Source organism: Raphanus sativus, chromosome 2, assembly GCF_000801105.2.
Source record: "Raphanus sativus cultivar WK10039 chromosome 2, ASM80110v3, whole genome shotgun sequence".
In the NCBI taxonomy this organism is placed as follows: domain Eukaryota; kingdom Viridiplantae; phylum Streptophyta; class Magnoliopsida; order Brassicales; family Brassicaceae; genus Raphanus; species Raphanus sativus.
In genome coordinates this window covers 16,390,477-16,413,492 of record NC_079512.1, presented here as the reverse complement: position 1 = coordinate 16,413,492, position 23,016 = coordinate 16,390,477, and the positions used below count along the sequence as shown (strand labels likewise).

Below are 23,016 nucleotides of genomic sequence, written 5' to 3'. Positions count from 1 at the left end.
TGTTATTGGCTTCTTCATTTTCACCTACTTTATAGCCCCCCCCCCTGTCTCTCGACTTCCAACTCGAAGCTCGTGAAATGGGTCTACGAAGTTATGGAGAAAAAAGATCAAAGAACCAGAGCAGCCTATGTTTCGAAGAATCTGTCCCAAGACGTCAGTGCTTGATAATTAATGCCACAAGCTCGGAATTTGGTGGGTTGTCCTATCAGCTGGCTCAGAGCATAATACAAAAGAGAGCTTATGTATGTTAATAATTTATAAAGGTTTATAATGGTTTGTATAATAATATATAAGGGTATGTAAATAATTTAAAAGGGTTTATAAAAATAATTTATAAAGTTTAAACACCATTATAAAGGATTATAAAACAATTTATAAGGGTCTATAAAATATCTGAAGCGGTGGAGCCTTACTTGCTGTCTGCATGTGCCTCGGAATCTGCCACGTATCATCATCGCTTTACAAAGCCTTATAAGCGTATGTAAAATTATTTGAAAGAGTATATAAACCATTAAAAAGGCCTATAAAACAAGTTATAAAATCTATAAACCATTTATAAATGTTTATAAAAAAGTTATGAAAGTTTATAAATAATTTATAAGGGGTATAAACAATATAGATTCAAACATCAAAACTTATAAAACCATAAGTCTTTCTATAATATGGAATTTATAAGGACTTATAAATATCAAAAGTATAATTTCAACATCGAAACTTCTCCAACATCACATCAACATATCATGTTTGAAAAAAATCAACCTAAATGTAATTTAACAGATACTTTTCAGAAAAGCAAAAGTAGAAGACAAAAAAAAGTCAAAATCGTCATGTTTTTTGCATTTTACTCAGGGCCTTGTGTTGATGTTCTTTCATTCCTCTTAAAATCATTTGCTCAAACAGTTGGTTTGCAACGTAGCCCACAACTTTAAGTGACTTTTGAATCAACTCCTCCACATCTAAAATAATTATAAAAACATATAAATGTGTGAACTTGAGAAGTCTTTTGAGGAATGCTAGGCAGAATGAGTATAAGAAACTCAAAAATGATTTATAAACGTTTATAAACTGATTTATAATGGCTTATAAGTTAATTTTTCTAAAGTCCCTCCAAAAGACAATCAACACAAATGACATATCTGGTGAAAGAGCCACGTCCTTCAACAAGAGATATATTTCATCAACCCTCTATGTAGACTGTACAGAGACCCTGCTTGTGATCAGAATCAAACAAACTCATTTCAAGGTTTGGGTTTATAAATACTACTACGTACTTTAACTCTTGTGGATGGAGAATAGATTGTGAGAAGAACCAAGATCACAAATGAAGGGAGTCGAATCAGCGGCTCGTCCTCCCTAAGAGCTCCATCTACAAGTATAATCCGATCCCTTGGACGCGACATCATCCTAATTAAGAGATGTCTGAAGAAGATGAGAGAGAAGAATGTATTAAGAAGACAACTCTACAACTTTTATAAAGCATTATAAATATGTAATTCTTTGATCGCACAAACCATGTTATTGTTCAGAGTCCCTCTTGCTTCTTCAAACAACTCACCAACCTCGTCTATCTTCAAAATCTGAACGCAAGCCAATCACTTATTGTTCCTACGCATCACACTCACTTCGAAAAACATGATTCAAAAATAATATGCTTTAGTAACTCAACAAACTCATACTCCATCTCCACTACTTCTTTATAAAAGGGTTTACAAAATCACTTACATGTGTTTATAAGGATTTTATATATAATTTATAAGGGTTTATAATGTTTATAAAGGGTTTAGAAAAGTTTATAAAAAGTTTATATAAGATTTGTAATGGTTTATAAAAGATTTTAATGGGTTTTGAAGAGTTTTATATAGGGTTTACAAAATAATATAAAGGGTTATAAAACCATATAAATATTTATATAACTATTTATAAAGGTTTATAAGATTATTTATGAACCATTAATAAATTTTATAAGAGCTTATAAAGGTTCTCAGTGTATTTTGATAGTAAACCCACAAATATATCCATGTTTGTTAGAACTTGCAATTGCAACCAGGAACATGAGAGATGTACTGAAACTAAATTTTTCTTCACCTCAAGGTTAATATTCAGAGCCAAATGCTCAAGTGAGAAGCATAAGGATGAACGTATAAGCAAAACAACATGAACATATCTCAGTTGAAATTAGATTTCCAAAATACAATGTGTACAGAAGAAGTAACAAACTTCTTTGGCATGAATCAGGACATCACTGGCAGGCATCAACACAGAAAAGGGCACATGAGGCTGCTGGATCATTGAGAAATATTTATAAGGTTTTATAAACTTGAGATTTAAAAAAACTCATGAAGAAATTCTATCCCTTCATAGAAACTGATTTTTTGAGAAATCACACTAAAACTAAACAAAAAGACGAAAATCACCATTGATTATCCTTTCCCTTTTAAGCTTTCGTCGACTTGTACGTTTTAACTTCTCGTCGTCATCGGATCTCACCGTAGCTTCGTCAGATCTCGCCGTAGCTTTGTCGGATCTCGCCGTAGCTTTGTCGGATCTTGCCGTAGCTTCGTCGGATCTCGCTGTTGCTTCATTGGATCTCGTTGTAGCTTCGTCAGATCTCGCCGTAGCTTCCTCGGATCTCGCAATAGCTTCGTCGGATCGCCATAGCTTCGACGGATCTCGCTGGACAACTCTTCAGCGTCGCTCGTCATCGCCGGAGAACTCGTCACCGCCGGAGTTCGTCACCGCCGATTTGAATATGAGATGATGTTTTTGAATAAATCGTGAGATGTAGGATAAAAAGATATTAGTTTTAGGTTTAATTAGCCAGGGTATAATAGTATTTTGTCTATTAAATTTTTAGTGGTAAAGTTGGTTAGTGTAAAGGTGAAAAGTGCTACCTTGAAAGTGGTATTAGTGGCAATTTCCCAAAGTTTTAACCTTTTAATGAATAAATGTATTTTTGAAAATATGTCTTTAGTGGTGGTAAAAATGAATAATGGTACCATCAAAGTGGTATTTTTGAAAAAAACCCTAATAATTTTCTTTATTACAATCAAGTTAAAATCATATCATATGCATATCATTTTATGACAATACAAATATAATATCTTTCTTTAAACGATTTCGTTATGCAAATTAAATATATAATTTTAATTATTTTATTACAAAATAATTAAAATATAATTAAATATAACTAAAAGATAATAAAAATATTATTAAAATATTATTAAAATAATTATTTTATTAAAATTTAATCCGTGTGTCCCGCGGATTATCCGTAAATCAGGGCAGAGCGGGTGCGGGTATTTGAATCTTCCACTGCGGATCATGCGGGTCGAAACTATGAGTAGAAAAACTAGGTGATCCCCGGGTTGGCAGGGCGGACGGGGCGGGTCGACCTGCAGACCCATCTCTACCCGTATAGGTTGCGGACCGGTCACTTATAAAATCCGTTTCTTCTAAAACTTTGTACTATTTAGTCTATAATTTGAATTTGTACAATGTCCGCACAGGGTGCGGACCCGGTCACCTAGTTGTTTTTTAACTACATAGTAAAAATAACGGGAAAAACAACTTATCATATTGAAAATAAAAATAACGGGAAAACAACTTATCATATTGAAGTCCATGCATTAATTTAGGGATGTATTCAATTTAACATTTGATGTGATTTAATTTTTAATGGAGTTTTAGATGATTTTAATAAGTTGCAGAAATTTAGGTGGATTTTGTTAAACTACTCTAGAATATCACCTAAAACAATAGGATTTGAGTTTTAATTTTTTTAACTAAAAAACTGCACCCAAACACCCTAAAATCACCTCAAAACTTTAAAATCCCACAACTTAAAATATTTTCAATAACAGTGAATTTCAAAGTATTTTACGAAATGTCAAATTCAATAATAGTGGATTTTAAATGAATTTTTAAAATTCATGTTTGAATAATAGTGACTTTGTCATTTTAATACAAATCACCTGAAACTCTCGGTTGAATACACCCCCTAATCTTTTTTTTACGAAGATCCAAACTTAAAATTCTTGACGTCATCCACCACTGCCTTCTTAAACAAAGGCACGTCAGTAGCTCCAATTATCATGTCATATCCACGTAACCTGAGATCCACCGGTTTGTCCTGAGCCGTGGCCATCCCGGCCAAGTAAGCTCCACCGTTCGCCGGATCCGAAGCTATTACGGCCGTCTCAGCCGTCATCATGAGGGACTTCACCTTCTCATTTCCTGGGTCGTGGAGTAGCCCCAAACTCGCGCTCAGATCCCTCGGCCCCATCATCACGCAATCCATCCCATCAACGGCGACGATGTCCTTCGCGTTCTTCACACCTTCCTCGGATTCTATCTGTATTCAAGAAGAAATATATGAAACGCTCGTATATATGAGCAAACAAAACAAGTCTAACTATATTATATATCAAATATATAGCTAGATATATACAAATAAAATAGCAAGACCTGGCACATGATCAGAAGCTGGTCGGTGTAATTACGTAAATACTCCTCGTCGAACCCGAACTTGGAATCTCTCACAATCGTGTAAGCACAACCGCGGAGTCCTTCAGGGCGATACCGGCAGTACGAGACAGCATCCGAAGCTGCTTTACCAGTCTCGATCATCGGAAACATAATGCCGTCCGGGCCGAGATCCAGAGCTTTCTTGGTCCATGCTTGACAATTATCAGGAACACGGAGTACGGTGGAAGATCCTGCTGCCTCCACAGCGCGAATACAGTTTAGCGCCTCTCTAACTCCTCCGGCACCGTGCTCCATGTCCACGACGATGAAGTCATAACCGGCATATGAAGCAATCTCAGCCATCTCCGGCGAGAATGAAAGGAGAAATAACCCATAAAGATTTTCTCCTTCTCTGAGGCGTGTTTTAAGAGATCTCTGTGAAGAGAAGGCCATGGAGGGTACTGGTTTGGTTAGTAACGGCTGTGCCCTATGAAGCACCGAAGTAACGGTAGATGGGAAGCGCCTGAATATCCGGGAAAACATTTTTCCAAGATAACTCAAACAGAGAGGAAGAATATTCAAGAGAATTTATCTGGGAAAAAAGAATTAGAGAGAACGAAGCAATTAGGTGCGGCTGCGCGAGAGAAATAATCGCTACTAGGGTTGCTCTTATAAACAGAGTTAAAATTAATTTGGTTTATGGCAATAACTTTTTCTAAAGAAACAGTAAGAATAAGGATTTCATTACATGATATAAGGTTTCCATATCAAAGAAGGTATTATGATTTGAGAGTAAGATCAAATCACAGGTTGAAAGTTACTTTTGTAAGTTTCAAAGTTACTTTTCCCTCTCTTTTTATTAAATTACCTTTTTAGATTCTATATATTATTTTATTATATTATATATTATTTTTAAATACTAAAACATTATTACTTATTCATCTAATAATGCATTGCGATTAAAAAAAACTACTAAATCTAATTTGTAAAGAATACTACATTCTAATACTATAAAGTAGAGCGTGACTCTCTTTTTAAAGAGACACGTCATCAAATCACTCATTCTCAGCGTGACACGTGTCGCGTCTGTCTAAACTCTGCGTTTCATTAAGTAAATCAACGACATATGGGTTTTTTGAGTTTGGGCTCAAGGCTTTGCTGGAGAACCGAGTCCAGTAATGAACAACCGCAATCCTCTCTGCCAGCGTCAGATCGAATTTTAGGGTTTTTCTCATGATTTCTTCTCCGCCGTTCGAGTGATTGTGTTGCTGAAGTCGATGTGATGAATTCGTTTCTAGAGTTTTGATTGCGTCGTTTGAGATTCTTTTCCATCTATAAAAATGTCTCAGTTACAGATTCGTGGCGTTTGATCCCTTCATAACTACATCAACCACGATCAAGCTTTCAATGTGATTTTCTCTTCTGCAAGGCGGTGTATCTGCCAGTATAAATAGGTGAGCCTTCCTCCTCTCAAAATTATCCTCTCAATCTGTTCAAACAGCAAAGTTAACTCTTCTCCGAAATGATATATTCAAAGTTTTACTTTCTGATTTGAAGTCTATGTGTTCTTCCATTGAGAGGTTAGATTGTTGCGATTCGGAGAGGCCATGAATGTAAAGCGCAGTGGGGAACTCATGTGGTTTGATACGTTCTTACTGGATTCAAAAGCAGATAGAGGATCGTTGGCTTTGCGGCTGTGCCTACACAAAAGACGCGATCGACATCAAAATTCATGAGTTTGACGTTACAAAGTGAGTCTTTCCATCTGTATGCATCATAATTGTTATGAGTCCTTCAGAACTCTATAAAAGTTGTCGCCTGTCATGTGTTTTTTTTAAGCTAATAGCTGTCTGCTTTATCTGTTTTACATTGTTTCTCCTCCATATAATAAATTATTTGAAAAATCTTCAATTTTCAGGATGGAGCAATGTTGCGTATACATGATGCTCCAGAAACGAAGGTGCTGCATATTCTGAGAAAGTTGATATCAGTCTTCCGGGTATATACTTTGCTTATCTAGATAATTTTTCTGAAAAGCATTGTTTAGGGTGTCTCTCTGGCTTCCGTAAACTCTAACGGGTTATATTTTCTATCTGTTTCTTTGCTTGCAAAATCCAATGAAAAAGTTTGTTAAGTACATCATTCTTTGGTTTTAGATCGACACCATTGATGGTTGCTGGCTCATGGCACCGGAACTGGCTCGAGGAAATATTGAACCCAACCACTGATCAGCCACAAGGCCATCCAGTCCCTTATCCTTTCTTCTGTCTTCCTGTAATGAGCATTATCAAGATTGATCCGTTAAGATACTTTTTAGCTACTGTGATTAAAAAAAACTCTTAAGATCTGACTTTTTTTTGCTCATTTGTGGATTTCAGAGTATGAAGCTGGCGAGGAAATGATTATCTAACTCCATGTTGTGACCCTTTCCCTGTCCGTATGGAATGAAAATGCACCGTAGCTTCTGGTAATGTATCAATTCTTCTCTACCAAGCTTAACTAGAACACTGAATTGATTGTGGGTGTGTGACATAACTGGATGAAACAATGATAAGTTAGAATTTATTTTGGATATGAAGCTCTGTTTTTCTATCCTTCATTCATTTTTTTGCTTGGTAGCTAATTTTTCTTTGTGTATTCAGTAATGCGTTTAACAATGAGAAAACTAATAATAATATCACTTGCAGGGCACATCACGATGCCACCATTTTGTGCAATGTTGGTTTGCAAGTTTCCACCTGCTGCAAATTTGACCACTCCATGAGCTCTTCTTCTTCACTAAGCTACGGATCGTCCGTTTCTTCACTCACTGACATGCCCCTCCCGCCTTTGAGTCATCATCATCATCATCATCATCATCATCATCATCATCATCATCATCCTGAATGAAAATGCAGAGAGCTTCACTCTTTGAGCTCCATTTAACTCAAAACCACAACAAATGGTGACTTTGAACTGTTGCAGCTGAAGTCTCTCCGGCTTCTTCTATGACCACCGGTGTGAGCTATTCCAATCCTGTTGAGAGCCTGAGACCAAAAAAATGACTCAGCTAGCATTGAGTTTAAGACTACAAATTGAAGACACAAAACTCAAAGGAGAGAACATCACTCTATTCCTCTTCTATTGCTATCTGTATGTATCTTTTTTTTTTATCAAACTTCCATGATCTCATGAACATGAAGGATGTGTGGGACCAAGTAAGAGAGATGAACCACAACACTTCTTCTCTCTTTTTTATATGTGAAAGAGAGAAATTAAAAGCTTTTTTTATGCTTTTGTTTAGCTAAATTATCTTATTTGCTAAATCAAAGAAATGTCAGAAATGAATTGAAATCATACTCATCGTTATGATGTGATTCATGTTTATTCTGCCGGCTTTAATTTTTTTTACTTCATTTTGTCATGACAAACCGATATATATTTGCACCATCGTTTTCTTGAAAAACAAATGGTTTCACTTCAAAGTTTCAGAATATTAAGATAACAAAAAATAACATTTGTCATAAAATAGATGCCATCAAATGAGTAGTTGCTACATCACTTTGCATATGTGGCAACGGAAAGTTCATACCAATGGAAAGTATTTCCGTAACAGAGCTTAACTTTTAAATTATTTGTTTGAACCAAAATTTAAAATTTATAACTACTCCAAATTTTTATTTTATTATCTTTAAATATATTAATAAAACATTTAATAGCCTAAATTTTTTACATTTAATACCAAAATTTTATTTAATTATCTTATATACCAAATATATTAGCCCAAACAAAATTTGACATTAATCTATCAATAAAATTGTTTTATAGGTTATTAATATAGCTATTTTGTATTATTTAACAAAAAAAAGAAGAAAAAATTATTTCTCATGTTTCATAAGCTCAAACTAACGAAAAGATCTCTAATCTCATAAATAATCAAACAAATAGTTAAAAAGAGTTAACTATCTAATAAATAAAATAAAATACAAATAACATACATATTGCTAGCACCCAAATATCGACACACTTAAAAAAAGCAAAATGACATTGTATCATCATCTCTAACACTTTAGATTTAAAAAAGAATTGTAAAGTTTTGACAAACCTAAATACATAGCAAATATACAAAAAAAACATATGATAATAGATTACCTGATTTAACTAAAACAAAAATAAATACACATGTGTAACTAAAAACAAAATATTATATCATTTCAAAAATTACAACAATATAATTATGCAATTTGGTTAACAACAAATAATTCAGCTCTCGGTATCATAACATGTTATATAAAAAAGATCACATTTAAATAATTTGTCACAAAAATAGATAATTATTCTTTTGAAACTAAAAAAAAAAGTATTTAGATCCAAACACATAATTACGTCAAAATCCCGCGCGAAGCGCGGGCTTACCCTAGTATACCATAAAATATTTATAAAGTTTACATAAAATTGCAGTAACATCATTTATTTGAAACAACAAAAATTTCTAATCGCAAAAACTCATCCATGAGTTTTATGTATTTAATAATATCATAAGATAAAATTATTCTCAAAATGTAAATATAATTCTGAAGAAGCAACTAAAACAAGACAATGGTCTTCTTAATCCTTTTTATTTTTTCATATGAAATACGATTCTTATGCTTTATTATTTTACTTTAAGAGGTTTTATAATAATATTTCTAATAATAATATAAAATTATTTTAAATAAAAACAAATATTTTTCATTTTTTCGTTAACTAATGCAAAATTCTCTTGATATACTACAGTGAATATTAGATTTATCTATACTATTATTTAGGAAGTAAATTTGATGATGTGTCATGCTTTCCATAATTTTAGGTTTACTTATATTTTATGCTTAATTATTAATGTTAATAAATAATTTTACTGATTTATCTGATATTTTATCATAATCTTGAGTATAATTAAAAAACATTAACGATAATATCATGATTAAATTTATACTTATATATATTTTATTTAGTAATACTAAATTATTTACATATATTTTATATTATATTTTGTACTATTAAACCGATTCTATTTAATATATTTCATATAAGATAAAATAATTTTTGATGTGTCATGCTTTCCATAATTTTAGGTTTACTTATATTTTATGCTTAATTATTAATGTTAATAAATAATTTTACTGATTTATCTGATATTTTATCATAATCTTGAGTATAATTAAAAAACATTAACGATAATATCATGCTTAAATTTATACTTATATATTTTATTTAGTAATACTAAATTATTTACATATATTTATATTATATTTTGTACTATTAAACCGATTCTATTTTAATATATTTCATATAAGATAAAATAAACCATCTATTTTTAAGATAATTTTTTATGACAATCAAAATCAATCATTGTGATAATTACTGAAAAGTTAGCAAAGAATTAAAATATGTATACTACTATTTGCAAAATGATTTTTTGCTCTCGATTTTAAGTTTAAGCGCTTAAAATCTTTATTACCCTTAAAATAATTAGATTATATTTGTTAATACATAAGTACTCATAAAGTTAAAAACAAATTTCATTAATTTGATAATCATCATTATCTAAAAATATTTTATATTATGTTAGCAAAAAAATTGTTTACATCATAATATTTTAAAAATAAATATAAAAATTCATGTATATAGTTTTATGTATATATATGAGTATTTTCAAGTTTGTTTACGTAATAAAATATATTTGATTAAAATAAAAAACATTAGCTTCTATAAAAAAAATTAATATATAGTTAATTATTAATTATTCACCAACATGGAATAATTTGTTCTAATGGTTTTTGATTTGATAATATATTTATTTGCAGATTTTATAAAATTATTAATCGCGTAAGTGCGGGCAAAACACCTAGTATATATTAAAAGCGAAGTACATTTGCCACATATCGCTCATACAGAGCTTCTCAGCAAAATTCTAGTGATTCTATTGGTTGATTTTTTTGTAATTTTCTTTTTGATTTATTTTTCTGGTCGAGCTACTAATCGGAAAGTTACATTAATTGCTAATCTCATTAATCATAACTTGCGCAACAATATTAATAAATGTTGACCATCTATCCTATTAAAAGTGAAGTACAAACGGGGAATAACCATACTTCTTCCCAATATTTACAACAGTGTGCCACTGGTTTCATTTAAAAAAATTTCCCTAATTAACTATGATAGATTTCACCCCAAGCTTAGTACAAGCCCATTACATTTTTTGTACTACAATTTTATGGGCTTCTTTTTGTTTTCAATAACCTTAAGATTATTCTATTTGCCTTACTAATCTATCCTATTAAAAGTGAAGTACAAATGGGGAATAACCCCTACTTCTTCCCAATATTTACAACAGTGTGCCACTGGTTTCATTTAAAAAATTTTCCCTAATTAACTATGATAGATTTCACCCCAAGCTTAGTACAAGCCCATTACATTTTTTGTACTACAATTTTATGGGCTTCTTTTTGTTTTCAATAACCTTAAGATTATTCTATTTGCCTTACTAAAAAAAAAATTGAAGTTCATCCAGCGGATTAGATGTTTCTGTTTAGGAAAACTCGTGATTTATAAAGATTTGCACATATTATGAAAACATTAAAACGGATAATATCAATTAAAAACTATTAAGAAATCAAATCTATATTCCTTAAATTTTATAATATAAGTCCAATTAGTTATAAATATTAGATTTTTATATGATACAGTGTGATATAATAGACGATTAAAATCACATAATATAATTATTTAAAGTAATAAATAATTTTTTTTTAAATGTTATATTAATAATTATGTAATACATATTAATTTACACACACACACACACATATATATATATAGATATTATCATTAGAACAAAGAAAAAAATTGAAGTGAAAGCAAATATTTATACGACCACGGGTCAAACTATAGAAATAAACAACAATGGCGTAAGATTTTTTTTAACAAATTTATTTTAATTTTAAATATGTTTATATATTTTATTTATTTAAAAATTATTTTATTTTTTGTTAATAATGCTAAGATTTTGGAATTGGAAAAAATTATGACCCATCTCTATATTATTTTAATTAGGAATTTAAAATTTATATCAAAATATTTTTTTAAACTTTTAATTTTTATTATAACTACAAATGTTAATTTTCAATCTAAATTTATGTTTAAATATTACAAATATATCATTTATAAATAAAAAACTAAAAACATAAAATAAATACCCGCCAGGTTGGGCGGGTCAAGATCTAGTTTACATTAATTGCTAATCTCATTAATCATAACTTGCGCAAAATTTTTAATAAATGTCGACCATTTACATTAATTCTTAATCTCATAAATCAAAACTTGCGCAAGAATATTAGAAATTTATATTCTTAATGATATATAAATACTTAATTGGAAAGTTACATTAATTGCTCTCATTAATCATAACTTGCGCAAAAATTACAATAAATACGTGTATTAATAAGTTTTCTTTTTACAAATTCAGAATTAAAATATTATGATATTTTAGCTTATAATGCAAGCTAAATCATTGAGAAACGTCCACCAATTTACAATTTACTATATATAAGACATTCACAGTAGAAGAAACGAAGCCACTGACTTTTTATTCTGAACTTTTTATGTTGATATTGTTTTTGTTATTTTACATCATTAAGCTTTATATATACATATTTCATCAGAGCTGACTTTTCTTTTGGTTTATATGCAGATGCCCTATTATAACGATTTCACCACGATGCAGGTAAATTTTTTTATCTCTCTATATGATTTGATTAATCGTAGATTTATTTGAATTCTAATTCTTACTTTTTTTAATATATTCATAGTTATTTTCTTTCTATTTAATGAGTTTTTGTTAAAGATTAGAAGGAGAAGAATGCTTTCATATGTATTTTTCTATTGGTTTTTTAATTTACAATTTTAGTTTATATATGCGCAGACCAACGATTATGACGTTTTATCATGTGGATCCATATGTACTTAAATGATCATATTATCCAAACACTTAAACTACAATGTAAGTTTCATGCTTTGTTACTTTCTCTATGTTTTTCAAATAATTATTTGCTTATACATTAAATAACAAAATCTTTAATCAATATTTTATTATAAAAGTTAGTATAACTTTTTATACATATTATCAACTTTATACTCAAATATGATTTTATACAATTTATCATATTATAAAATGTATATCTTATAAATTCATATATATTCACATATCTGCACATTTTTGATAGAACATGCATCGATAATTAATTCTTTTCTTGCGCAATTAATATGATCTCTTATGAATCTATTATAAATGTAAGTTACCTTATTTAGTTGAATAATTCTTGCGAAAGTTTTAATCACATTTATTGATATTTATTGAGAATCTGTTATTCTTGCATAATGGGGTATCACATTAATTCGACTACTTTTAAATCTTTCTAAATTTTCAAAGTCGTTTTTAATCTTGTTGCCTTATTTTAAATAAATCTAACTTGCTTAAGAGTACTAATATTTAATTCAAATCAGTTTATGATATTGTAGATTTAATAACTCGATTTATTCTTGCGCAATGTGATATCACATTAATTCGAATTTTAAATCTTTCTAAATTTTCAAAGTCGTTTTTAATCTTGTTGCTTTATTTTAAATAAATCTAACTTGCGCAAGAAGACTAATATTTAATTCAAATCAGATTATGATATTGTAGATTTATTTACTTTCTTTATTCAATTTAAATGTTTATAATGAAAAATTAATATTTCCTTCTTTGCCTCCTAAACATGTATTACACTTTATAATTGCTTACATTTTATAGTTATAATAGCATACTAATGAGATGAACTCTTTCTTTTGCAGGTCATGATGTTACAGTCCTCAGGTGATATTTTCTCTGGTTCTGGATTTTCCAGGAACTCCCTTGTCTTAAAGAAAAAAGCCAAGAAGATCATGACAGTAGCCTTGAGGATCAACACTCTCTCAACAAGAGACATTCCCACAAGAAAATCAAGGGGGAGTGATCTCGAAGATTTTTAAAAAGATTTATTTTCTATTGTTATGGCTTTGTCTTACTTCCGCATTCTTACTATAATAAAAATGGATTTGTCTTATCATATCTAGCTTGAGATTTTTTTGCTTATTGAAAACTTACTTATGTTGCAATGGTTTTTGTCACTATCCGCGTTATTCATTATTATTTATTTTAAAAAAACATATTTAGTCTTTTTTTTTCTTGTGCTCATGACAATTTTTATAACAATTGCATTGTAATAACGCCTATGTTTTAGTAGTAATCTGTTGGGAGAGATGAAATTATCTAATTTTCGTTCTAATGACATGTTATTATTTAGTCAATGTATTCGTTATTGTTTTTTTAGTTATATTTTTATTGGATTATTTTTTGTTTTTAGATCTCAATATATAATAAGGTCATTTTTATAATTATTATTATCATCATTTAACAATTATATTATTACTTGTTTATTATTAGTTGTCACAATTTGCCTTGAATGAAAAATATGTCCATATTTATCACATTAATGATTACCAAATAATGATGATTACAACATCACGTAACATATATTCGTCATATTTAATTCACAAGATTGATTGGTAATAAGTAAGAATGATTTATGTTAACGCATTAAATTCAGAACATCTATATAGCAATAAAAAGAATGTAATAAATTGTATGAATATATTATTTGATACTAACTTGTCGTGCAATCATATCAACACTGTTATATATATATCTTAAATATATATCTTACATTTTCTTATGGTCTACATTTTAAGTTGCTTATTTTCTTCAAAGCTTAATCTAATGAAGTTTTTTAGAAAAAGATAACTTCTTCTGTTATCCGGAAGGACGATGATGAAGAAAATATTAAAACTATTAAAGAAGCATGTTATTGGGCATCAGCAAAGGATCTACGGAAGTTGTTTTGTGTCCTATTGCTAACACATAGTATCACAAATCCAGAAAACGTTTGGAATGCTACTTGGGAAAAACTATCACAAGATATATTATGCAACCAAAGAAAAAGTACGGATAAACCAAGTTAGCTCATGTTTTTATCAAAAGAAAACGTCATTAAAAATTGTGATTGGGTAAATATAATTTTTTACTTGTTCTTTCAGACTTGAGTCTATCAGAAGATCAAATTGAGAGTTTATCTTTGGAGGAGATTGATTCAATCATGCATTTGAACGGAAGTTCATTGACGTTGTTTAAGTTTTGAAACGTGTTATCAATAGTACACTCGCGTTGAGTGACTTGAGTCTCTGATGCGAAATTCAAACAGTGAATTCAGTGCATGTTACAACATTCATCTGTTTGTTTTCTAGGAAAGGTGATCTTAGAACATTAAGATACCTATTATATTATCATAAATTGGTCTGCAGTAAATATGATATCAACTTGCCAAAGTAATCCGTATTTAATATAAGGTAAGTTATTAAAACCAAATTAAATAAAGGTAAATTATTTAAACAAAGCAATAAATATGATACCAAGTTGCGTAAGTAATACACAATGAAAATAAGGTAAGTTATTAATAAAAAATTAACAAATTACAAATAGGAAAGTAACACTAATGTGAGAGAGAGAGAGAGAGAGAGAGAGAGATAGATATTTAGTGTTTTGGGTATACCCATGGATTTTTACAGTTTAGTGTTTATGATTTATCCAAGGGTTTAGGGTATATCCAAGAATTTAGGGTTTAGTGTTTGGATTTTTACCCAACGGTTTAAGCTTTGTCCAAGGGTTTAGGGTATAGTGTTTATACGTTTACTCTTTTGTGACGGTTTTAAAATTGTTAAAAAAAAATTCATCTTTTGGCAGCTACTAATATTTTTCATTTATTCTAAAAATTTAACACAAATTATTATTATTTTATTTATTATCTTTAAAAAAAGTTGTACATTAATTGGCAAACTATGATTAGTTGGTAATTCACCCAAGAAAAATTCATGATAAAATATTAAACTAGGAAACATTCTCATATAAATCAAAATTGTGGTAGTTAAAAGATAATCGGTGAATTAAAAGAATTACATTTTTATATTTTTCAAAAAAAAAAAGTTTACGATGAGGGGAGAGAGAGAGAGAGAGAGAGAGAGAGAGAGAGAGAGAGAGATAACTATGATCCACTTATGCACTTATAATAATAACGTAACATGTAGTATAGGAATTAGAGATAATGATATATAGAGATTGAGAAAGAATTATAATCTACTTATATATTTATACTAATAGCTAGACGGATAATATATGAATCATATGAATGCCCGCACGCGCAATATGATCGTAATTACCTTTTTATCTTTTTTCAAAAAATTAAAAGGTTTATGATGAGAGAGGGGGAGAGACTTATATGTGGAGAAACCTAAATGAGTAAGATACAAAGATACAACGAGAGTGAAATATAATTACGATCCACTTATGCACTAATAATAATAGCTATACATGCATTATATAAATCATATCGATGCCCACACATGCGTGATTTATTTATTTCATATTTCAAAGTATATGATAATAATTTAAACATCAAAGTAGATTGAATTAAGTAATGTCTAAAAGGCTTATAGTTTTGAACCACAAAGACTGAATGAAGAACAAATTTAGTTTTAATAATACATTAAACATATGAATTGTATTTGAATAATACATATTTATATGAATAATACATAAAACATATGAAGAACAAATTTAGTTTTTAATAATACATAAAACATTTGATTAGATATTAATAATGTTTTTGCCTAGGCCAGTGTTCTCTGATGGTTAGCTCTACGTTGCATTTTCAAGAGTTAAGTCGAGATCTGGATTAAAAGTCCTAATAACTCGTAAAGAAAGGAAGCCGGAGACAAAAATATTGAATGTTGTCTACAAACAAGTTTTTTAGAATATTCCGTAGGCAGGATACTTAATTGTTATCTATTTTTTTCATGTGCCTGATGCTTTATCCCAAAAACGGTTGTCTTATGATATAAAATCCGTTACTTCTAAAACTTTGTACTATTTAATCCATAATTTGAATCTGTACAATGCCCGTACAGGGTGCGGGCCGGCCATCTAGTAACGAATTAAAAAGAAACCCAATTTTATCTACCTGACCGAATATGTGTCCGGTTCACAGTTAACCTGTCCGACTGTGAATTCGGTTTGAGGTTAAACATAATGGCAAATTTGTTACACAGCAAGTTTACAAAAAAAAATTTGTTACACAGCGTGGAAGTAGAAACATGCACCACCTCATCCGACAATAACTCCATAGCCAATAATTTAACTGTTATTTTAGATTATAAGATTTGCGTTATTACTCTGTTATTATACGGTGTTTTTGTATGACAAAGGTAACATAAAAAAATCAATAAAATGACAAAGAATAAATCATTTTGATCAATTCTTTAACTTGTAATAGTTGCTTTTATCCAGTTCAAAAAAATTACTTTTATCAAAAAAATGATCAAAGTTGATTAGAAGAGGCCATATATGGTTCATACGCTTAATTTCAAAAAAAGCCCAGTTTAGTTAAAAGCCCAAGTCCTAATAAAGTCGAGTCTTCTATTCCATGTTCGATACTTATTTCAGACATAGTTCGTTTTTTCGTAACAGCCAGTAATTTTTTAATTTGTGATAGCTTTACTTAGTTCTATTGATATCATTATATGTGAATGAGCAGTGGTCACATGACTTTGCAATTGAAAGCAGTGACCGAATAACTTGATCATCTATGTATATTAAGTATTTTTTTCTATATGTATAGGAAATGAATCTGCTACTTTTGAACCTAGAAGATGTAGATTTTCAAGGTACTTGCGCAAATAAACATCTTGAGAAGAAAAGAAGCGATTTCTTCTTCCCAAAAGTATCATCTGTGTTAATCGCGGTGGATCTTTGGTAGAAACAGCTTCATCTTCTTCCTTGGGAAGAGTTTGTTTCCAAGTGTTCCTATGGCTAGGAAGGTTTCTTGTCTTGGGGCCAATTTTGGAGACCTTTACCCAAAGCATGTCCAGATAAATCTTGAGCAATATATACATCACCAAACAAATCAATGATCTATTCAAAGTGGTTTAGTGTATTAGTCTTCATTGTATAAGATAATTTATCAAACAAATCTTAAGTTGACTCATGTTTTGTTCCAGTAAGTTTTCTTTGAACCAACTAAAATTTGTGTACAACAAAAGTAGAAATATACACGGATAAAGAAAGATCAACTCAATACAAATTTTAAGTTTATACGGAAATAATCATTCATGATTCAGGAGACATAAAAAAGCACATGTATGTGTGTGTATCAGTGAAATTTTATTTTTTTCTGTTGATGATCTTTTATCTCTCCTTCAATAGCTTAGGAGATAAAAATTATCATAATGATCCGCTTCAAAAAACACAGTAAATATAAATCTAGGCAGGCAGCAAATAAGACATTGGTTGAAGTTCCTATAAACTCTCGAACTCAGTTTCTTACAACTTCACTTGAAGTCACCATTTCTATAGCACTTTCTTTGTGAACTTTACTGAATGTTGGTTCACAAAAGTCTCATTCCTTATATATAAAAATGGATTAAGATTGCTTTTTGACTGTTAGCAAAGTTGATTTAAATCGCCAGCATGACACTACCATGATTGAATAGTAAGTACATAATTTAACTATTGATGTGTATTTCTATAAGTGAAGTTAAAAAGATACAAAACAATTATTTTGCAAACCCTACAGTCATATATCAGGAGTCTCTACCAAAGTTTTCAAAGCATACTTGAAACCAGGATTTTCTTTTGCGTTTCACAATTTGATTAACACTTTGTGAGTTGCATAGAATTCCTTTTCAAGAATTCTATGGCTACTTGTCCAAAAGGTAAATGTTAACGCTGCCTCTCTTTGACCCTGAAGCAAACAAAAAGAGAAACTTGAAGTAAAGAAATGATGCAGATTAGCAAGGCCCTGTTCGTTTCGTGAACTGGATGAAAATTCCAGACGCGGCATCTGCACGCAGTAATTGGATGCAGCAATCAGATGTCGTTTTTTCGTGATTCTGTAAATTTTGGACCATGCGTATGGAAACTGTATCTAGATGCAATTATATTCGTTTTGTATTCTGTATTTTGGTATCCGGATGAGTTTTATGTCAAATGACCAAAAACTCCTTATATTTCCTTTTGGTTTAAACATATATATAACTATATCTAAAAGTGAAACTAACTTGTAAAAAAATATGTTTCACTACAAATAAAATAGAGATAAATAAAAATGAACATTAAGTTCAATTTTGGGTTTTGGCGGGAAAACTCAGTTTTCTGGTTTTGGCGGAAAAACTCGGTTTTCTGGTTTTGGCAGAAAAACTCGGTTTTCCGGTTTTGGCCGAAAAACTCGGTTTTTGGTAGGGCTGGGTAAAAAAATCCGAACCCGAAAAACCGAACCGAACCCGATCCGAAAAAGTAGCACCGAATCCGAACCGAAATTGATTAAATATCCGAACGGATTCAAAATTTCGGTATTTAAAGAACCGAAACCGAACCCGATCCGAACCGAAATATTTTGGATACCCGAATGTACCGAAATAAATTTATATACTTAAATATATACATTATTTTATATATAATGTATATTAAAAATATTAAAAATATATAAGATACCTTTAAATTTTCCAAAATACTCGGAACATATATGCAAATAGTCAAAAGTAAATGTTTAAAATCTCTATAATATTATTTGAGAAGTCAGTTTCCTATGTGTCGCGCTCACGTTAACTCTCACGATGGTTGATTACGCTGATACCCTTAATAAATTAAAAAAAATTACATTTAGATACTATTATTGAAATTTTATTTAGTTTCCTTTTAAATTTTTCCAAATAACATATATAATAAAAAGGAAACATTTATAAAGTTTTTTAAAAAAATTATAAACGAAAATATATATTTATATAATATGATTTCATTAAAAAAAGGAAATTTCACAAAATAAAAATATTCCATTTAAGACTATTTTAAAGAACATAAAATATACTTTTGAAGTAATAAAATATTTATTTATATCTATATTTTCTTAGATGAAAATATATATTTGTATATAATGTGATTTCGTAATCTATAAATTATATTGTACTTATATAATATGATTTCTAAAATACAATCACAAAAAATTAAACTGTTTATTTTAAAGAGATATTAAAAATAAAGTAAAATTAACTTTTGATCAAATAATTAAAATATTTTAAATTAACATAACACTATATAATTTAACAAGGTAGATATATTATATATTATCATTATTAAAAATCTTTTTAATATTAAATTTTATGTTTAATGTTTGTCACAGTTAATATAACCATAATCAAAATACCAACGCAAATCTGAATTCTCATTTTTAGGATTATTTGCATAAATTTCAGTTTACCATTTAATATATATAAGACATAAAATTATTTAAATATTTTAGTTATTGTAAATATTGATATGTGTTCATGAGCTTCCAAAAAGTATTAGTTACTTATGTAAGTAACTTCCAATTGATTATCGTTTTACTTTCTAACTAGGTGATTTTCCCGTGCTCATGCACGGATATAAATATTTATTAAGTAAATATTTTTATAATTTCTTAATAGTTTAATTTCGATTTTTATAATTTATATAAATAATATTTTATTATTTTAGTTAGACACGTGAATTTGGATATATGATAAATGATTAGTTTGGCGATCACTTTAGTATATTAGATAGTATCAAATAATTCAGATTTTCTTATGTACTTTTATTATAGGTATGATTGTACAATTATAAAGAAAAATCAAAATCAAACTAAATATTAAATAAAATGTATATATATATATATATATATATATTAATTGTGGGAAAATATAATATGTTTAATTGATTAAAAATATCTTGTATTATGTTATTTAAAATATTTTTATAATTACTTTTTCAAAATATGCTTGTGGTAAAATTAGTTTTCATAAAACTATCATTTAAGGTTTTAAAATAAGTACATGTTCTTTTAATTTGTTTCTTGAGAAATTATTTAATATAATTATAAATTTTTAATAGAAACTTTTAGTTTTGTTTTAATTATAAAATATTATTAGCAACAAATATTATAATAATGAATAAACCATTTCAATAATACTAATTATAAATATACAATTATTCAACTAAAGTTATCTTGGTTTATCTAATCAATCTTTTTGGAATTATCTGAGAATATATATATATATATATATATATATATTTAAGGAAAATATTTTTATTACTTTGTATACTATTTATCTTACTTAAGATTATGTTTAAAGAAAATATTTATTTTTCTTAATATCAAAATCATTTTTGTTAATTTTACTTTTTATGAAACAACATTATATATAAATATATAATTTTCGTTTTTATTTATAAATGTATTTAATTATATATGTTAACTAAAAAGGAATCTTCTTATTAACAGAAATTATTTTAAAAAAGGAAAAATCAATTTTAATATAGTAATTATATAATATGTTTTCAATTCATTAAGGGTATCATCGTAATCAACCACCATGAGAGTTAACGTGAGTGCGACACATAAGAAACTGACTTCTCAAATAATATTATAGAGATATTTTATTTTAAAAATCAACATATAGTTTAATTTTTGTAATTTGGAATCAAATATTTAGTTTATTTTTACTTCATTCTAAGCACAATATATCTTAAGTTATACATAATCTTCCTCAAATATATTTACATATCTAAGATAACAACCAAAGTAAAAGCAAATAATCATAATTTTCATATATTTAAAATAAAAAATATTAGTTGAATTTAGAGAAATTGATTGATGCAATCCAATATACCAAAATGATAACTTATTTAAAATCATATGTCTGATTAAAATAATAATAATATTATTAGTATAAATTATGCATACAAATTATAAATTAATTCAAAATTAAAATTAAATAACAATCAACTATTGTAACATATTTAATTTATAAATATTTGTACCCGTGCATGAGCACGGGAAAATCACCTAGTAACTAAAGTATACTGAAAACAGCAAAATAGTTAAATATCTATTGATTCTTTATCCAAATATTCAAAGAAAACTAATTTATATGTTAAATTAAGGTATTTTGACATATATATTATGAAAATTTATATGTAATATATTATTTTTCTTATAGATTTTGAAAATTTAAAGTATATAATGAATTTTGAAAATTTAAAAACATTTTAAATGGGTTATCCGAACCCGCAAAGATCCAAACCGAACCCGAACCGAAATTTAGAAATATCCGAATGGGCTGAAATCTTTGACCCCGAAAACCCGAAACCCGAATGGACTGAACCGAAACCCGAATGGGTACCCGAACGCCCAGCCCTAGTTTTCGGGTTTTGGCCGGAAAACACGGTTTTCGGGTTTTGGCCGGAAGACACGGTTTTTGGGTTTTGGCCGAAAAACTCGATTTTCGGGGTTTGGCCGGAAAACTCGGTTTTCCGGTTTTGACCGAAAAACTCGGTTTTTCAATTTTGGCGAAAAAACTCGATTTTCCGGTTTTGGCCGAAAAACTCGATTTTTGCTTTGACGGCGAGAAAAAAAATTAGGTTTACAAATAAGGTAAAACTTTGTAATTCCTAGGATAAATTAAGGGTATTATCGATTTTTAACACTTTTGGATGAGTTTACTGTTTCTGGAAACGTTTAAAAACCTCATCCAGAAATCCTGAAAAATCTGGATGAATTATGAAAAATATCTGGATGCTGCGTCCAACTTAACCTTTTATTTCGCATCAAACGAACATTGATCTGCGTCTGCATCTGGATGCCGCGTCCAGATCATGAAACGAACAGGGCCCAAATAGATATGTAGGGGTAATGATGAATTTGAATTGGCGTTTCTATGAAGCTTTAAGCTCCTACTTTTTTAATTTGATTTAATCATCTGCATAGAGAGATAGTGAAATATACATATAAGAACTTGTCTCTTATCTAAAACCCAATCTTTATAAGTTGATTAATGCCTCACTGTAATCTGAAAAGTCAAAATATATTGCCATAAAGGTGTCTTTTGAGGTAAACCAAAAATTCTGTAGCAAACAATGTTAAGTAAACGTTGATGAGGTGGTGATAAACATCAAATGTATAAGCGGAAGTGGAGAGTGTTTTAATCACCTTGGGTTTGAGATCTCGGTGTACAACACCTTGGAGATGACAAAATGCAATAAGATACAATATTTGTATCATAACAATCTTTGCATCATTCTCCTTATACTTCCCACCTCTGCACATAAAACACACCACCAAGTTCAGTATAGAACAAACAATCCTACGTCTGAACTATACTCTTCCCTTACCTCGGGAGTATTATATCCAAGAGCTCTCCTCTTTCCCATAGCCTAAAACAATAAATGACTTGCATTATCACTACATCACTATAAGACATTATCATGATCTGATGAGCTTACAACGAATGAAAGGTAGTTTCTGGAAAGAGGAAAAGTATACCTTCTTATAGTCGACTATACCAACTTCCACAAAAAAAAATATCGCATTGAATAAACATCATATGTGATTG

At 29.2% G+C, this 23,016-nt stretch overlaps 1 protein-coding gene and 2 long non-coding RNA genes across 4 annotated transcripts; 1 reads left to right on the top strand and 2 right to left on the bottom strand.

Moving 5' to 3' along the window:
• Positions 1-3,982: 3,982 nt before the first annotated feature.
• LOC108832985 (uncharacterized) lies at positions 3,983-5,112 on the bottom strand. Its single transcript, XM_018606441.2, has 2 exons — positions 4,465-5,112; positions 3,983-4,351 (listed from the first exon to the last, which is right to left on the bottom strand). The coding sequence occupies exons 1-2, from the start codon at positions 5,005-5,007 to the stop codon at positions 4,010-4,012; spliced, it is 885 nt and encodes a 294-aa protein (XP_018461943.2). The 5' UTR covers positions 5,008-5,112; the 3' UTR covers positions 3,983-4,009.
• A 504-nt stretch (positions 5,113-5,616) lies between these two features.
• On the top strand, positions 5,617-7,727 carry LOC108840843 (uncharacterized). Its single transcript, XR_008937063.1, has 6 exons — positions 5,617-5,918; positions 6,050-6,215; positions 6,383-6,463; positions 6,621-6,738; positions 6,843-6,931; positions 7,152-7,727. It is a non-coding gene; the product is annotated as an uncharacterized LOC108840843 (long non-coding RNA).
• A 10,364-nt stretch (positions 7,728-18,091) lies between these two features.
• LOC130508455 (uncharacterized) lies at positions 18,092-23,016 on the bottom strand. Of its 2 annotated transcripts, XR_008942895.1 has the most exons (5): positions 22,947-23,016; positions 22,796-22,837; positions 22,614-22,722; positions 22,219-22,383; positions 18,092-18,353 (listed from the first exon to the last, which is right to left on the bottom strand). It is a non-coding gene; the product is annotated as an uncharacterized LOC130508455 (long non-coding RNA). The 2 variants fall into 2 exon arrangements; XR_008942894.1 differs by lacking the exon at positions 18,092-18,353 and having other exon boundaries at positions 20,727-22,383.

Bases quoted from the DNA above. Each gene is read 5' to 3' on its own strand.
- LOC108832985 (XM_018606441.2), bottom strand. From the start codon at position 5,007: ATGTTTTCCCGGATATTCAGGCGCTTCCCATCTACCGTTACTTCGGTG. The intron at 4,352-4,464 runs GTCTTGCTATTT...TCTTGAATACAG, and splicing joins AGCTTCTGATCATGTGCCAG to ATAGAATCCGAGGAAGGTGT.